General features: G+C 59.4%; 3 protein-coding genes across 3 annotated transcripts; all 3 read right to left on the reverse strand.

The window, feature by feature from the left end:
• Window positions 1–1,317: 1,317 nt before the first annotated feature.
• On the reverse strand, window positions 1,318–6,411 carry LSCM1_03845 (uncharacterized protein; the record flags this gene model as incomplete). The annotated part of the gene is made up of 1 exon (XM_067321378.1): window positions 1,318–6,411. One exon carries the CDS (start codon window positions 6,409–6,411, stop codon window positions 1,318–1,320), a length of 5,094 nt encoding a protein of 1,697 aa, XP_067176746.1.
• A 1,585-nt stretch (window positions 6,412–7,996) lies between these two features.
• On the reverse strand, window positions 7,997–10,060 carry LSCM1_03846 (uncharacterized protein; the record flags this gene model as incomplete). The annotated part of the gene is made up of 1 exon (XM_067321379.1): window positions 7,997–10,060. One exon carries the CDS (start codon window positions 10,058–10,060, stop codon window positions 7,997–7,999), a length of 2,064 nt encoding a protein of 687 aa, XP_067176747.1.
• Window positions 10,061–12,070: 2,010 nt separating this feature from the next.
• Window positions 12,071–15,253, reverse strand: LSCM1_03847 (uncharacterized protein; the record flags this gene model as incomplete). Its single annotated transcript, XM_067321380.1, has 1 exon — window positions 12,071–15,253. One exon carries the CDS (start codon window positions 15,251–15,253, stop codon window positions 12,071–12,073), a length of 3,183 nt encoding a protein of 1,060 aa, XP_067176748.1.
• Between the last annotated feature and the right edge of the window lie 736 nt (window positions 15,254–15,989).

Consider the following 15,989-nt stretch of genomic DNA (forward strand, 5'->3'; position numbering starts at 1 on the left):
CAGTGGCTGAGGCGGACTTTGCCGCGCCAGCTCCAATCACCTCGCTGCGATTGTGGTGGCCACGTAAGGGGAGTACAGTGAAGCCGCCCAGTGAACGTGGAGAGGGGTGACCAGAGTGGAGAGGGGTGACCAGAGTGGAGTGGGGTCGCGGTAATGAGAGGAAACGCACACGCGGAAGCGCGGCGCACGCACGCTATCGCTGAATGGCGGTGGCGCGCGGATCGGACACGGGGAGCGGACGCGATCTGCCTCGCCACCAACTTAAGTTCACCAAACGATCGTCAGCAGGTAGTGGCCGCCCGAGCATGAGTGACGCAACCAGAGAACGGTCATGAAGACGAAGGCGGAGAGGTGTCACGCCAGAGAAAGCAAATTTCACAGGGCCGTAGGGTGCGTGTGTGTGTGTGTGTGTATGTGCGAGGCGCTCGAGTGTGTGCCCTGAGAGCGCCACCTTGGGAACCCTTCGCTTGGTGTTGCTGTAATACGATCTCTTGTTAGGATGTGGGATGCAAAGAGAAGTGGCGCGCACCTGTCCCCGAGTCGTTCGTTACTGTTTCGTGTCCAGGCACTGTGGCAAGCAGGCAAGGACGGGAACAGAGCACGGAGGGAGGGAGAAGGGAGAGCGGCGGAGTAGGCGTAAAGGCAGCGAATGAGTGCGGATGGCACCTTTCAGAGATGATGAGACACGCACCCCTCTGCCCCTCTACACGTGCGTGAAAAGGAGAAATGGACGTTGTGCGGTTAGAGGGAGTTGATGGCCAGAAAGAGAGGAGCGTGGTACACAAAAAGGGGATGCGAAGAGAGAGGGAGGGGGTGGGAGGCGAATGTGTCTCGCCCGGCACCACAGTGCGGGCGCCTACACCCGTTTCCGGGGATGGGCACCACCGCGTGCGAGCACGGGTGTGTGCAGCAAACTGCCGCGACAGCTCAAGAGGAGTCAGGTGCTGAAGCGGCTGTCGCGCTCAGCATGGCCAAACGTCACAGTTTCTTCACAAGGCAGCCTCTGGGAAACCACTCGAAATGTTATGCTGCCCTTCGGCGTCACACCTCCCGTCGCTCACGGCCTGGCCGCAAGCTATGAGCATGGAGGCAGCAGTACAGCGAGAGCCTCTCTACCATCTTTTCGTTTTGCTGAACGTGTTTGTTCTTCTCACGCAATACAAGCGTAATATACAACACTACCAGTGCGCTTTCGAAGAGCATGCAGGCAAACCTCCCGCAGCCACGCACAACGGCTGCGGGTGGGCAGATTTCGCCGCACGAGGGCCTCTCATAGGGCAGATGGCCAAGATAGTTGCGGCAACGCAGGTCAGCCCCCTACTTGCGCCGCTGCTGCGCATGATCCTCTCGCAACTCGCGCTTCACACGAAGCGGGTCCTGCAGGAATTCCTTGCGCATGTACTGCTGGTGCGCGCGCGTAGACTTCTGCTGCTTCCTTCGAAGTTGCGCCGCCACCCGCGGACCCCACTGCTCAACCAAGGTCGAACGGTCACCCATTCCTTTGCCGACCTCTCCGATATCATTCGGTGGGTTGTCAGCACTGCTCTGCGAAGCAGCGGAGGCTCCTGTGTGCGGCCTGGCATCACCTGGAGGCGCGAGGGCGGAGGTGACAGAGACCGCCACTGAGGGAGCACCTGTAGTGGTAAAAGCACCGACCGCGGAGGTCGTCGCTGAAAAGCCGAACGGCACGGCGGCAATACCACGAGCCGACTTCACCACACCATGAAAGAGCTCCTCAACCGGCGCCAGAACAGAGGCACTCTCGTCGAGCCAGTGATCCACGTCCACCTTGATAAAGTGCTCGATCGCCGTCTCCGCGTCGTCATCGGCCTGCATCGGGTGCAAAATGCGCCGCAGCCGTGAACGCAACGCCGCGCCGCGCCAAACCGGTTGAATGCGCCGGGCCGCACGCTCCTGCCGGCGCCCCTCGGACTCTCCACGCGCGAGTCGAAGACGGTGCAGCTCGAGGCGAGCCCGTCTAACAAGGACACAACTCAGCAGCCACTCTGCAATATATGCACGAGCAAGACATCCGACGTGGTCCTGCCGCTGCTGCTCGTAGGAAAGGTTACGAACGTGCATGTTTGCGAGCGGTTCGCCGTCTGCCGGCAGAGCGAGTGCGGCTGGAAGGGAGTGCTCCGAGAGACTGATCCATTCCGACACAACTGCGGCATCGACCCGGTAGTGCTCCACGCGGCACTGGTGGTTCACGGTGCGAGCGTGGATTTGTGCCGCTACCACACGATCTAGATCGGAAAGTGACCCCGCGCAATCATTGTTGGGTGGCTGGTGGCCATCGCTCTCTTCACCAACAGCTGCGGTCTGAGCGGCCGCCGGAAGTTCGCCGCTCTCACAGCAGGGCCATGGACGCCGTGCTCCCGTCTCGCGTAGTTGCTTCTCCTCCAGCAGCTGCTGCAGCTGTGCATCCCAACACAAGGCGGAGAAGACTTCTCTGTAGAGCTGAGGGGTAGCACAGAGGTATCGCCCCGACGGCGTCGCAAGAGCTGCGAGAGCAGCGTCGGGGCGCTCTTCATGGTCCAGATCGGCGTCTACCTCCGCCTCTGGTGCTGTTGCAGAAATGGCTGGAGCACAAGACTCCAGCACCTGCCTCTGCGCGCATGCGTGTGCTCGAGGAGAAATGTTCAGCACCTCTAAAGACGGCACCAGATCGTACAGCGCGCGAGCCGTCGCCGCAGCAAACTGCGCGTTGTGCGAGGCCGTGGCGAGACATGGATTTCCTGTGAGGTCGAGAACCTGCAGCCGCGTGCAGCACCTCAGTGGCTGTAGAGCGCTTAGGGAGTCAAGCCGATTGTGTGATAGCTTCAAGTACTGCAGTCGCGGGCAGTGCTGCACACCACTGATGTCACTGATTTCATTTCCCTCGGCCTGCAACTCCGTCAACATAGGAAACCACCCCAGCGACGACGCAGCAAGAGAGGTTAGCTTCGCATGGTTGACAAAGAGGTGCGTTAAACAAGGATAAACGTGCTGGCTTGTTGGAAGGCCACACAGTGGATTGTGCGAGGCGTTCAGCCTGCTGAGCAGCATCAGCGCGTCGGACATGACTTCGTCATCGCCTCCACTCCTTCCCGCCGTCAGCCACGTAAGATTGTTGCTCTCAACATCCAGCTCGCGCAGCAGCGGCAACCCGCTGGCGGCTTGAACATCAGTCAGTCGGTTATGCGCTGCTGAAAGCTCGCGCAGCTCCACGCAGCCGCTGAGGGAATCAAGGGTAGTCAAATTGTTCGCCTTGGCCAAGCAATGAACCAAGGAGGAAGAGGCCATCGCACTGAGCGGTGTGAGCGAGGCTAGAGCATTAGAGGACACATCGACGAACAGCAGGTGAACCTGCGCCGCTAGCGCGTGGTTGCGCGCCGCTGTCACGTGGCGCAGGTGGGAGGAGCGAGCAGAAGCAACTCTAGCTGTAGAGGCGCGACACTGGTCAGGCAATCCTGTCTCGGGAGCTTTGCTGGTCATGTCTATCGTGTCTGATGTGTCGAGGGAATGCAGCTGAGCATGAGAGGCGCTGAGCCGCTGCAAAGAGGAGAAAGTGCGGACGGCCTCCAGCACGTCGAGCAGTCGTATTGGGTTTCCGCTGAAGTCCAGCTCCTTGACCAGGGGCGCGATGAATAACACCTCGTCGGGCTCGCGTTGTGTCTCGGCAGCTGCAGCACCGCGGAGGCGCAGGTGACGCAGCTGATCCCAGTTCACTCGCTGCACATCGCCCAGCGAGAGGTCGAGCTTGGCAAGGTAGTGGTGTGCTCGCTTTGGGTGGCGTAGCACAGCGTGAAGAGACGGCCAGAGCAGCCTCACTAATGCGTCGGCATCCAGCACTCCACCATGCGCGGTAGGAAGTGCCCCTCCCTCCACGAGAAGCAGGTTTTGGGGAAGGACTCGTAAACCAACGGAGGTGTCGATACTGTTGGGGCTCTGAGGGGCGGCTTGCGCGTGAGCGCGATAGCGGCCCTCAGCTTCTGCAAGAAGCGCACGGACGTTCTCGAGCACTTTCCGGTGTGCGGTACTCCAGCGCAAGAGCGCGGCTCGTTCCGTGCGCAAAGGTGCGATGCGCCAGCAATACCATTCGCTCTCGCGCAACGCCCTTTCGTTGAAAGGCACCCCAGGGTCCGCCACAACTGCCTCGCCTCGGCCCTTGTGTGTCCAGGAGCCAGACCAGAGACGCTGTTGCTCAAAGGCGGAACGAAGCTGCTCCACTGCTCTCCTCGCAGCTGCCACCTCGTCATCCCGGCGTCGCTGGGTGACGATTTGAGCGAGCTGCTCTTCCTCGTTCGCATCGCGACGCAGCAGCCCAAGTGACAGTGCCTCCTCTTGCAACAACTGCTCCCGCTGCACCTCCCACTCTATGATGAGCGTGTACACCAGCTTTTCCACCTCTTGCAGCCGTCGAAGTTCCTCCGACTGTCGCGCCAGCGCCCTGTCCTTGTTGGCCGACGTGAAGAGTTCCGCGAATGCGGCGTGCTGCGCATCGCCCAGGGACTCCACAGCCTGTAGAGCGGCCTGCTCGAGCTCACTGCGCTGCTCTGCGTAGAGAGCAAGCTGCTCTTCACCGGCGCGCATTTCGCGCTCCACCAACTCATCTTCGAAGCGCATGCGGCGGCGCTCACAGGCTTCGCGGTCAAGCAGAAATGAGTCCCGGGTCGCCTTCCAGCGAATTTGTTCGAGTGAAGAGCGCCCAAGTGACTCAGACTCAGCTGCGCCGCCGCTTCCTCCGCGCTGCTCATGCTGAGGAGCGCTGATGCGACGAGCAAGGCCAACCTGGCTCTCTGCCTCGATTGATGACTTGTGGGCAACTCCACGACGGTAATATTGCTCCTCCTGAGTGGGGGAGAGCAACACGTCGAGCTGCTGCACAAACGACGGAAGGGTTGCAAGGCCAAGTGCGCTGCGGTCCTCACCCAGCATTTTTGTCTGCGCCAAGCGTTCTCTTGCAGCACTAACAACTCGACGCCCTCGCACGCATTCCTCTCGTGACACCACAGCAGCCCGCTGCACCTCTGCATCACGAAGCTCCGTGTTAGCGATCCGTGTAAGCATCTCCGTATTCCTCATCAGCAGCTGCGGGAGCGACAGAGACTTCTCATCCCCGTTCGGGGGGCTTACTAGCGGGACCGACATGTCTAGCTCAGGAAGCGGCGGGCTGGGTGCCACCGGGTGCTCCTCTGGCGCGTGGGACACAGCACAGTCGTCTACAGTAATCGACTGCGCCGTCTCCGACAGCGAGACCGGCAGTGCCATCTCGAAGGCGTAAAGATGGGGGAGTTTCGGGAAGAGGAGGCAGACGACTTGAGCGTCCGCGCCGACATCTTCTGCAGGAGACACCAGCAATGGCTCATGATGCGGTGCCCGGGTACCGCTCGCAGGCGCCTCACCCGTGCTCAGAGTGAGGGCTTCGCGGAGCCGCGCACGCCCTTCGCGCGCACGACGAAGCAGCTGCACCACCTCCTCTTCCTCGCTGTCGCCATTCAACACCTCCACTCGGTCGTAATACTCATCCAGCGCATCCTCCGTAAGCAGCGCTTCACGCTCTCGCAGCTCTCGAACGGCATCCTCCGTGTCTGTCGCTTCGCCAACCACTGCCTGAGCAGAGCGTGCGCTTACTGTCTCGTCTGCCTTTGCCAGCAGCTGCTGCATGGATTCGATGAGGCCGCTATATTCCGTGTCCTCGATGCCTGCGGTCACGCCAGCTACCTTTACGGGAGAGCCGTCACCACGTTGCACCGCAGGCGCAGCATGAGCTTCTGGTAGAAGCAAGCGCGATGCCACAGCCATGATAGAAGCACCCTGGGCAGCAAGACTCGCACGGCGCGCCCACTCCTTTCCCCTTCGCAAGACGGCGGCATGCCGCTCAAACGTGGGAGAACGGTCGATGGCGGTGGGCGGCGGCATTGCTGTGTGACGTTCCCTTTCTTCTCCCTGTGGCCCGTTAGATCTTCTCAGGCCCTCGAGGGCGTCCAGCGTATCATTAACAGTCTCCATCAGCGACGATGGTGCCGTCTTGCCTAGCAGCATGAGAGACGGAAAGTGCTCGTGGAGATAGAGACGAAGCGGGTCCTTGTGCGCAAGTGTGCGGCCACACCGTGAAATAGTCGAGACTTCATTGCAGCCAGAGCCCTTTGCAATATCACCGTCTCGCGCACTGTCGTCGTCGTCGTTGTTGTCGTCCATGGTGCCTGTGAGAAAAACATGACCGTCACCCATCTCTGACTTAAACCGACTCGGGGCGACCCACTCAACGATGTCGTCGTAGGGCCCCTCCGCACCGTACTCGGCCAGCAGGGCGGTTTCCTCCTCTGGTGTCAGCTGCAACGTAGGCGACACCGCAGCGGTGACCGCGCCCCCCTCGCTATTTGTCTTGTAACACGCATCGTCGTTCATTTTGGCGGATGCTGTCATAGAGGGCAGTCCCACTATCTAGCGCCGATCGAACAACAACAAAAAAAAGGACATAGAAAACAGTGATGCACGAGAGATGACAGTTCCATGTGCGCCCAGACTCCCTTTTGCACATGGTGGAAGTGGGACGTGGACAGCGTACTCAGCTGCTGCTGCTGCTGTGGTGGTGGTGGTGGAAGATGGTACGTTCGAACATATGCGGTGAAGTGATTGGCAGGGGGGGAGAATAGAGGGAGAGGGAAGGGTGGACGCCAATGCATGTCTCGAACGCCAAAGAAAGCTGCGCACATGGCGTGCGCTCCCCGGCATTGGCGTCTTCTTTTTTCTTTTTTTTTATCCCAGTGACCTCTCAGCGAGCAGGGCAGCAGAAGAGCGGGAGAAGAGCGTAAAGGACAGGAACCCTAAAGCACGTAACGTCCTCACCTCAACAGAAGGAAGAGAGGGGCGGGAAGGATTTCACACCGTGGATCACCCGAGCCGGTCGAGGCCATGCGTGCGTGAGCTCACAACGGAGTGCTCTCTCCGGGAGAATCTGAATTCGGTTTTCACCACACACCACAAGAGAGAGAGAGAGCGAGAGCGCCAACAGACAACCGAGGAGGATCAACGACGGCCACCTCGGACCTGTGCGGCTCTCGCCATCTTCGTTGCTCTCTCTCTATAAATATATTTATCTCTTTTCTTTCGTGGTTTTCGCACCTCGCCCGCGTACGGTGAGGTGCTCAGACGGAATGACGAGCAGAGAGCGCACCAACAATTGTTTGTGCGCTACGCACGACAAATCTGAATGTCTGTGAAGAGAAGTGCTCATGACGGGTAAAACGCCACCAAACGGCACACATTGCGGTGTTCGAGACAGCGAAGCGAAACGGAAACGAAAGGGGAATAGGGTAAAAGCGGCGGCGCAGCGAATGGGAGACGCGGGACTCAGCAACTCTATGATGGCGATACCACACGACACAATGAATACACTGAAAGGGAGAGTAAATGCAGATGAACATCAAAGTGACGAGCTCCGATGGATGCACTTGCGGGATGTTGAATGCCTCTCTCTCTCGTCTTGGAAAATGCGTGATGGCGCGCGCTTGTGCACGTACGCATCCCTCGCTTGATCGCTGCTTGTCTGCTACGCACCCTCCGTGTTACCCTTTATGCCGCTCTGTTCACCTCATCGGCCTCCCTCGCCATTTTCAGCTGCAGAAGACGCGTAGGCGAGCCGACTCGATTGAGCATTCGAGGCAGACAGTGCGGCATACACACAGACACATACAGGTAGCCGTAGGATTGCGCACACTAGTACGAGGAGTCCCAGAGTCATACCAGCGCGAGATGCGCGCGCACACACACACATACACACAAACGCGGCCGACTCTTTTCACGGACGAAGGAGTGTCACGAACTTGGACAGGCGCACGACACAGAATTCCCCAGAGAACGCCTCTCGTCGCCGCCTCTCGACATGAACCCACAAACGCTGCAGCGCGACGGTCGTGAACAAGACGCGCGGGCGTGCAGGCGCCCTCATGCATCAGATAATGCTGCGGAATACGCACCAAAAAGGGTGTCGCGCAGAAAAAAAAGAACATTACGATGCCAACGCCCACACATCTTCGTCGCTTAAAAGGCCGTGCGCCTCATACGCGTGCAGGTCCGCCAGGTAAGAGGAGCACGTCGCTAGGGTGTCAAGGGGCTGGTGAAAAGCGGATGCTGCTGAGCAGCTGTCCGAGCTGGGCAATTCGATTCTCTGAGAAGAGGTGTCTGAAAGCGGCTTCGCAGGGAAGATGCGGTGGAATCCGCGGGCGTAGGCGAGCTCGTCCTTCAATCGCAGCTCTACTTCCGCGCGAGCTTCTTCATGACCACAAGCATTCAAGCCAGTCGCAGCCGCCTCAGCCGCATGGAAAAGCCCCCGCTCCGTCGCTCCAAGCGAGCGGCTCATGTTCTCACGCAGATGCGAAGAATTCCACAGCGTACTACCTGGAGTCATGGTTCGCTCGAACGGCTCCAGCATGGCCAAATTAAGCAGGTCCGCCACCACGTTTGTTTTGGTGGAGTAGTCCAGCGTCGAGCTACTCTCAAGAGACGGAAGCGTGTTGACTTCAATGAGATACGGGTGGAGGCTCGCGTCGAGCATAACATCGAAGCCATAAAGTTCAAAGTAGCCGCCCGGCATCGACACCCGCCGCACAGCGTCGTTGATGATTGGCCGCACTGCAAACAAGGTGCGACTGATAAGCTGGGCGATTTCCTCGCGTACGGCATCCGAGGGTCGACGAGCCGGTATCACTCCCGCTGCTTGTGTTGCACTACCTTCACTGCAAGCATCGATGCAGCTCCACAGTCGCTGAAGGGGCCACTTGAGCTCAGGTGTAGCTGCGGCACTTTCTGTCAAGCCAGCATCTCCGTCAGCGGAGGTGGCCTCTGGCGACAAGGTTACCTCGGCGCGGCCATGGTGCTGCATAGCGATGTACCGCCTGCCGACCGAGTAGTTCGTGAGGTGACGGAAGCGGTCGAGCATGTGCGCTGTGCATTGCTTCGGCAACAGCTCACTGGCCCTATTCTCAAAGGCCTCGTTGTCGCCCCGGTTTGTTTTGCGAAGCTCAACACGCGAGGATGGTGCACTCGCGGCGTCGGTGTACGGCTCCGCTGCAAAGCGCACGAGCCCTTCTTCGTGCCAGTAGACAGTGAGCGGGTTATAGGAGGTGACGGCGACGTACAGACGCAGGTCCATCTTCCGTCCCTCGATGAGAAGAGGATCCTCGATGTACTCTTGCACCACGTAGCTGCTGAAGAGCCGCCGCGTCTCCTTAGAGGCTGCCTTGCACTCGATGTCCTCCATGATGCGCTGCCATGAAGGAGCGTGTTTCGTGCCGCCCTGTGAAATCAAAATGCCCCGGCCGCAGCTACCACGAGACGGCTTCCAGATGAAGTGCCGGTCGCTCGGTGCAGCCTTCATAGCGGCCACCAGACTCTCCCGCTCTTGCGGGTAGAACCAGGTGCGTGGGACATAGTTGTAGCGTGCCTGCACCGCCTCCCGCTCTGCTGGCGTGGCGGCGAACTTCATGGCATCCGTGAAGGCGCGGCGTACATTTGCTGCCATCCCTCGCTTGCAGCCGAGGTTCGCGTGGCTCAGTGGAAAGTGGTTGTACCGCTGCTGCGAGCGCACCATGCGCAGCTTCTCTAAGTAAGCCGCCTGGTCAGCCGGAGCGGCAGGAGGGAAGTGCAGAGAGGGGGCAGGCTGACCGTCGCGCAGCATTTCGCAAAACGGCATAGATCGTCCCCAGAGAAGGTTACTCGCCACGTCGCGAGCCTCCGCAGGAACACGGCGGAATCCAGCCTTCAGAAGCGGGAGCCGCAAGGCGTAGTACTCGCACGAAGAAGACGTGATGCTGAAAAGTGGCAGAGCAGCGCCCAGTACGCTAGGCCGAAAAGTGTAGTCAGGGGTGGATGTCTCACGCATGCGGGGAAAATAGAAACTGGCCTTGCGCCTCGGGCTGCTCGCCGGCTTCAAGAACACCGGCATCGGCGCTACAGACTCCACTGCTTGCGGGAGGGAGGGTGAAGGTTTAGAGGGAGACATGCTGGCCAGCTCACCCGCCTTCGTGGCAGCAGCAGCCGCTGCTGCGCAGAGACGCCAGTGATGACGGAGCATGCTGTCAAGGGCAACCGCTGAAAGCGGCGGAGGGCTCCGCTAATGACAGCGAGTAAGGGATGCCGAGAGAAGGGTGCGTGTGGACCCGCGTCGCGCAGCGCTGAGTCGAAGCCGAAAAAGAAAACGAGGTGATATATACGTATATGTATATATGTATGCGCCACGAGTAGAAAAATCTGTCGCTCTTACCGATCACCTCGTCCGGTAAAGCCCCCTTTTCGCTCTCGCTTGGCTCAAAGGAGTGTGCACCTAAACGTACACTACTTTGCCCTTCTGTTAAATACCCCTCCGGACACCAGTGCACGCAGCGACCCGCATTAAAGAAGCGCCACGCTGATGACGAAGGCCGAGAAAAATTTCAGGTTCGATTAGTATGCTGTGTGGGGCTGCCGTTCTTAGGGCGTTCCTCTGCGTTTTTCTGCACGCTCAGATCACAGAAACTCCCATGAAAGATCAGAGGGAAAAAAGGCGATGCCCGTTGGGGTGGGTCGTATGTGCGTGTGTGGTGCAGTGGCTTGCTCGTGCGACCCACAGAAGTGCCTTCGTTGCCCTTCGCGCGAGTCTTGAGAAGAGAGAAGGGGGGAAGGGGTCCTCACAGGAGAGTCAAAACAAACAAAAAAGGAACAGCGACCACAGCGACGGATATATGGAGGAGATCGAGTGTGGGGAAGGAGAGCAAGAACTAAAAGAAAGGCAGGAGCTCCACCCATGCAGGTCCACATCCTTGTCCTTCGCTGCGCGGGGATTGCCCTCGGCAGCTGTGCCGGATAGAGCGGGTAAGCTCTTCTGAGGAAAAGAATGCCCTTGAGGTGCGGAAAGACGGTCATTATTGTGTGCACAACGACGCAGCTTTACACCGCGCTATAACCCGCCACGCCAACGGCCTGATGCCCACGCCAAGGCAGGACGCCGCGGGCGCCTACCCGCGTGAGCCACTGGTTCATCTTTTCTTTCGAGGTGCGCCAATTCTTCAGCGACACACTCACAGTTACAGATCGAGAGCAACGCTCTCAGCCGCATCCACGCCACCGACACACACACATTCAATCAGCCCGACACCAATGGAGCAGGAAGCAGAGCACTGTCGGGTGCGACGCGAAGGCAGTGGACGAGAAAGCGGGCGCCTCCGTAAGGGTGGCAGAGCGGACACACATTTACGCATACACAAAGACGGGAAGTCGCACAGACGCCCCAGATGGCACCCAAGCTCAGCTGACAAAACCCAACGTCAGGGGGGGAACACGAGGCGCCGAAGAAGAGCGCGAGCCACACCCGCGAAAGTTCCTCAGTAAGAGGGGCAACGGGAAAGGAAGATGAACGCGAAGACCACCGTAAATGGCGAGGACGGGAAAAAAAGGCGAGAGGCCTTCAAAAGCTCCGGCGGCACGAAGCAGCGCGGCCCGAGAAGATGGGGTGAGGCTCGTCTGGTATGTGCAGCCAATAGGAGTTATTTTTCTATGCTGCTCTTCTGTCGCCCAAGACCTGCCCCGTTCCGTCAAGGGCTGCCACGGACCGACGTCGCGCTGCCGCTCATGATATCAGGCCCGCTCTTCTCACATGGCACTGTAGCTCGACCTGTGGGGAGGAGGGAGAAGAGGAGCTTGCCGAAGGAAAGAGGAACCGAGCGAGAGCGCAATAAGAGAGCCTCCTCCCAAAAAAGGAAGTGGGCAAGAGACCAGCGGAGGCACACCAAAAATTGTGATGAGCAAGCAGGAGAGAGAAAGATGCTGCCCTTTTCGCCTTGAAAGGCGGTTGGTGCAGTGCGACTCTGAGGGAGGGGGAGGGAGCCAGTGGGAAGTGCCGGGCGAGCAAAGGGATCTCATGCACACGCACCAACGAACAACATCGGGCACCCGCGTGCTTTCCACGCGCACTCCATGGTGGCAGATGATGTGCCGTTTAAGGGACAAGGTACGTGGCCCTACCATGTCATCACCACTTAGCCGCTTCCAAATCGATTTCGCGAGTTTCTTGATTGCCCATTCCGCTCTCTATCCACACCACTGGGCGTTACGGCTGCCTCACGCATCCGGCAGATGTGCAGTCGAGCTGGTGAGGGGCAAGCACCTGTAGCACCCAAGACACCTCGAAGTTGCGCAGCGCCCCAAAGTATGGAGAGCTCACGTACCAGCTCTGCGCCAGGGGAAGCTGTCCCGCGTACTTGCCATGCTGGATGAGACTTCTCGGGCGAATTCCCATCAACGCACGCAGCGCCTCGTAGCTAGAGTGGATGCGAAGTCGATTCTCTTCCACAAAGGCGTTGATCACAGATACCGCTTTCATCTTGCCCATTTCCCGACCGGGTGGCTTCCATGAAAGATGACCTTTGTCGACCGTTGAGCAGCTTTCCCCCGGCCCACGGCTCAACTCAGCGGCAATGGCCGTGTGCGTTGGATTTTGAAGCAAGGCGAACATCCGCCGCAGCCCGGCCACCTGTGCATCAAGACGGCCGCGATGGAGAGCTAACATATGCGAGACGAGCGCTTGCTGAGCGGCTGGACTGGCCGCCTCGGCGAAGGAGTCGGCCAACTCAAGAAGCAGAGCAGAGGGCACCCCATGCTTGGCTACTGTTATGGTACCGCTTTCGATGAGATCCTGCATACGCTGCCGAAACTCAGCAAGCGGCATCGACAGCTGATTCGCCATTTCGATCTGGTTCGACATGTTCGGTGTTACCTGGCATAGTTCCAAAACTGCATCCGTGGCGCCGAGCTGCCGAAGGAGGAGGCCCACGCCGGCGGCACAGGAAGACCCACCAGTGGCCATGGCGGTGCCACTGCGTCGCCGCTTCACCGGCGCCGCGCTGCCGCGGACGGTACAATTTGTGGCGGCGCCCGCCAGCTCCGGATTGAGATTCCCTTCCTCCTCACCTTGGGCTTTTAGAACCTTGTAGCCAAGGGGGTAGCAGCCTAAAACGCTCTTGAACGGAGCTGGTAAACGGCGACTGTGCGTGTGTGAGGGTGACTCATCACCTGGTAGGGTGGTGAAGCGAGTCGCGGTAATCATCAGGAAAAGGACCGTCTCGATGACCTCCTCGCTTAACCCCAAATCCGCTGACAGAGCAGATACGGAAACGAGCATCAGTCGCTGCCCGAAGCGGGTGGTGGTACCCGACAAGATCGCCCGCACAATCGACTGCATCTCGGACGGCGAGAGCAGCGTGCTCCACAGCCGGCACCGGAGGGCGTAGAAGTCGAACGGGTTGTACAGGAGACGGCAGAAGCTCGGTAAACCATCGCGCCCTGCACGGCCGATCTCCTGCACGTAGCCCTCTAGGGAACTCGGCGCTGAGGCGTGAATGACGCTGCGGATGTCCGCCTTGTCAACACCCATGCCAAACGCGATCGTTGCCACCAAAACGTCGATCTTGCCTTGTAGGAACTGCCGCTGGGTGGATTTTCGTACGGCTTGGGTCAGCGCAGCGTGATAGCATCGGACCACCATCGCGGCCTCTGCGTCACGAGGTCCTTCCGTGTACATGTCGATAGAGTGCTCCTCCTTGCCGTCGCTCTCAGAGTCATCGGCAGAGCAGAGCCCACCGTGTGAGCGTGGGTACGTGGCCGCGTGGAAGACAGCACGACCGTGTGCGGACCCCTCGGATGGCGACGACGTGCGCGAATGCCCATATTTGGACGAGAGGAGTCCTGACAATGCGTCAGCATCGGCGCGGCTCTGCACGTACACAAGCATTGGCTTCGGCAGCTGCTGCACCGCCTCCAGCAGCGCGTCCTGTGTCACTCGCGCAGACGGCTCACGGGCCTCCGCATCGTCGCCAGACGCTGGTGGAAGGTGATAAAACGACGCATGACGCTCGACCAAATTCGTCACCTGCAGCTGAAGGTTTCCACGCCACTGATCGCCGCACGTCACCGTTCGCGCTATGTGGAAGCTTGCTTGGATGTCCTGCATGACTGCTTTGGTCGCCGTCGCGGTAAGGCACAGATACGGCACCGCCGACAGCGCCTCCCTTGCGCACCTGGTCTGTGCCTCCTCACCTGCCTGTGCTGTGGCGTCGGCGAGGAGAGGGCTCTGCAGGACGCGGCTGACGTACATGAAGGTGGGTCGAAAATCATACGCCCAGCCGGACACGCAATGCACCTCGTCCACGCACACCAGCGCGAGTCGGTGCGCCTGCGCCTGCAGCAGACGCCGCAGCGGCACACTGGCAATGAACTTCTCCGGTGACACAAACAGAATGTCAAGCGGGCAGAGAGGGGACTGAAGTTCGGAAAGCACCCGCGCCTCCCGGTCAGCACCCACCTTCGATGACAGCACAAAGGCACTCAAGTGGGCGATAGCGTTGACCTTCTCTGCCTGGTCCTCCATGAGTGCGAGGAGAGGGGAAACGACAATGCAGAAGCGGCTGCACAAGTGGGCCGGCAAAGCAGTGCTGGAGAGCAACCCGGCAGGTCGCAAGTTCCTCATGCACCCATCTTCAACCGCCGTATCCGTCGACTGCTGCAGTACTGAATTCGCGGCTCCCACCTGACGGCACCATCGTGCGTAACGGCATTCGAAGAGAAGGCGGTGCACGAGCATGGGAAACTGGTAGCAAAGCGATTTTCCCCACCCAGTGGGGCACACGGCGAGCGTTTTGACACCAGCGAGAATCGACAGACAAACTTCTTGCTGATGGGGCTTGAACGCACCCGAGTCGAAGTTGAAGTAGGTGCGCAGCAGGTACCCGCATGCTGGGAGGGTTTCTCCGCCTTCCTGCGTTGAAGCACATGACGGCGCCGGGTATTTGCTCGCAAGCCTAGCAGCGGCGTCCATGATCTCCGTGAGCATTACCTCAAGGTAGCTCACGTCGCTGTCCGGCTCCGCAGTTTCCACAAGAGGCGCACCCGCTGCCGATGTGGATGTCGGTGAGCCAGTGAAGCTCCTTTCTAGAGCAGGTGATGATCGCATCTCCCGCGAAGCGCCGCTTACACGCCCCTTCACCGGGTAGCTGTCGCACGCTGAGGAAACACTGGAAAAGTCACGCTCGGTGCGTTTCCGCGCATTCAAGAAGCCGACCTGCTTCATAGACATGGTAGCGAGAAACGGTATTGGGTCCTCTGTGTCGCTCGACCAGGGCTCTTCAACCTCTGGGGGGGGCAGGGGCGGCAACAAGGTACTCTGCCGGCGCCTTCCGCTGTCACACAGCAGTGCCTGCCGTGGAGCTGCCGTTGGCGACTGAGGCAAGGATGACATTCGGGGAGACCCCACTCCTGGGGGCTTTAAGAATTGGTGAGGCGCCGCCGTGAGACAGGATCAGCCGCCTCAAAAAAGGGGTGTAATGTATGTGTGCTGAAGGGTGTAGACGAATGCGTGCGCACGTCTGTGTGCCGCTTCAGAAGCGTCTCTATGGTGCGTCTTTGTCTGTGTGTGTGTGCGTCTATGTCTGTCCGTGTGCAATAGCGAAAGCAGCGGCTCCCAGCAAAATGTTCCGCGCTGTCGTCGTGGCACTCTGTACGGGGGCTCCTGATGTGGCAGTGACATGCAACGCAAAGTGCGAGCACAGGAGCCTGAGAGCCAAAGAGGTATGTCCCGGCGAAAAGGGAAAGGTAAAAGGGAGCAGCAGCGGCGAGGCGAAGCAGTCGTTATGGCGTATCAACAACGCTCACGAAACAAACACATATATATGTATATATATAAGGGGGAGGGGCGCCGTATCCAGAGAGAAGCGATGCCCTTCCACAGGTGGGAGGCAGTCCGACTTGCCCAGCGCATACCGCGACGGTGACACCGGAGGGGGAACGTGGCAGTTGTGCGCTACTCCTCCACAACGCCACCGTAATAAGCGAAAGCCCCCTCCCCCACCAGCCCATCCGTTGCCCTTACGGCTTCCGCGTTCGACGACGTCGACACCTTCTCCTCACACCGACATAAGCAGTGGTGGTAGCTGCACAGGGGAAAAAGCCGCAGTGCACCACAACCGCCGACATAG

The sequence above is a fragment of the Leishmania martiniquensis genome, chromosome 30 (assembly GCF_017916325.1).
Source record: "Leishmania martiniquensis isolate LSCM1 chromosome 30, whole genome shotgun sequence".
Lineage (NCBI taxonomy): Eukaryota > Euglenozoa > Kinetoplastea > Trypanosomatida > Trypanosomatidae > Leishmania > Leishmania martiniquensis.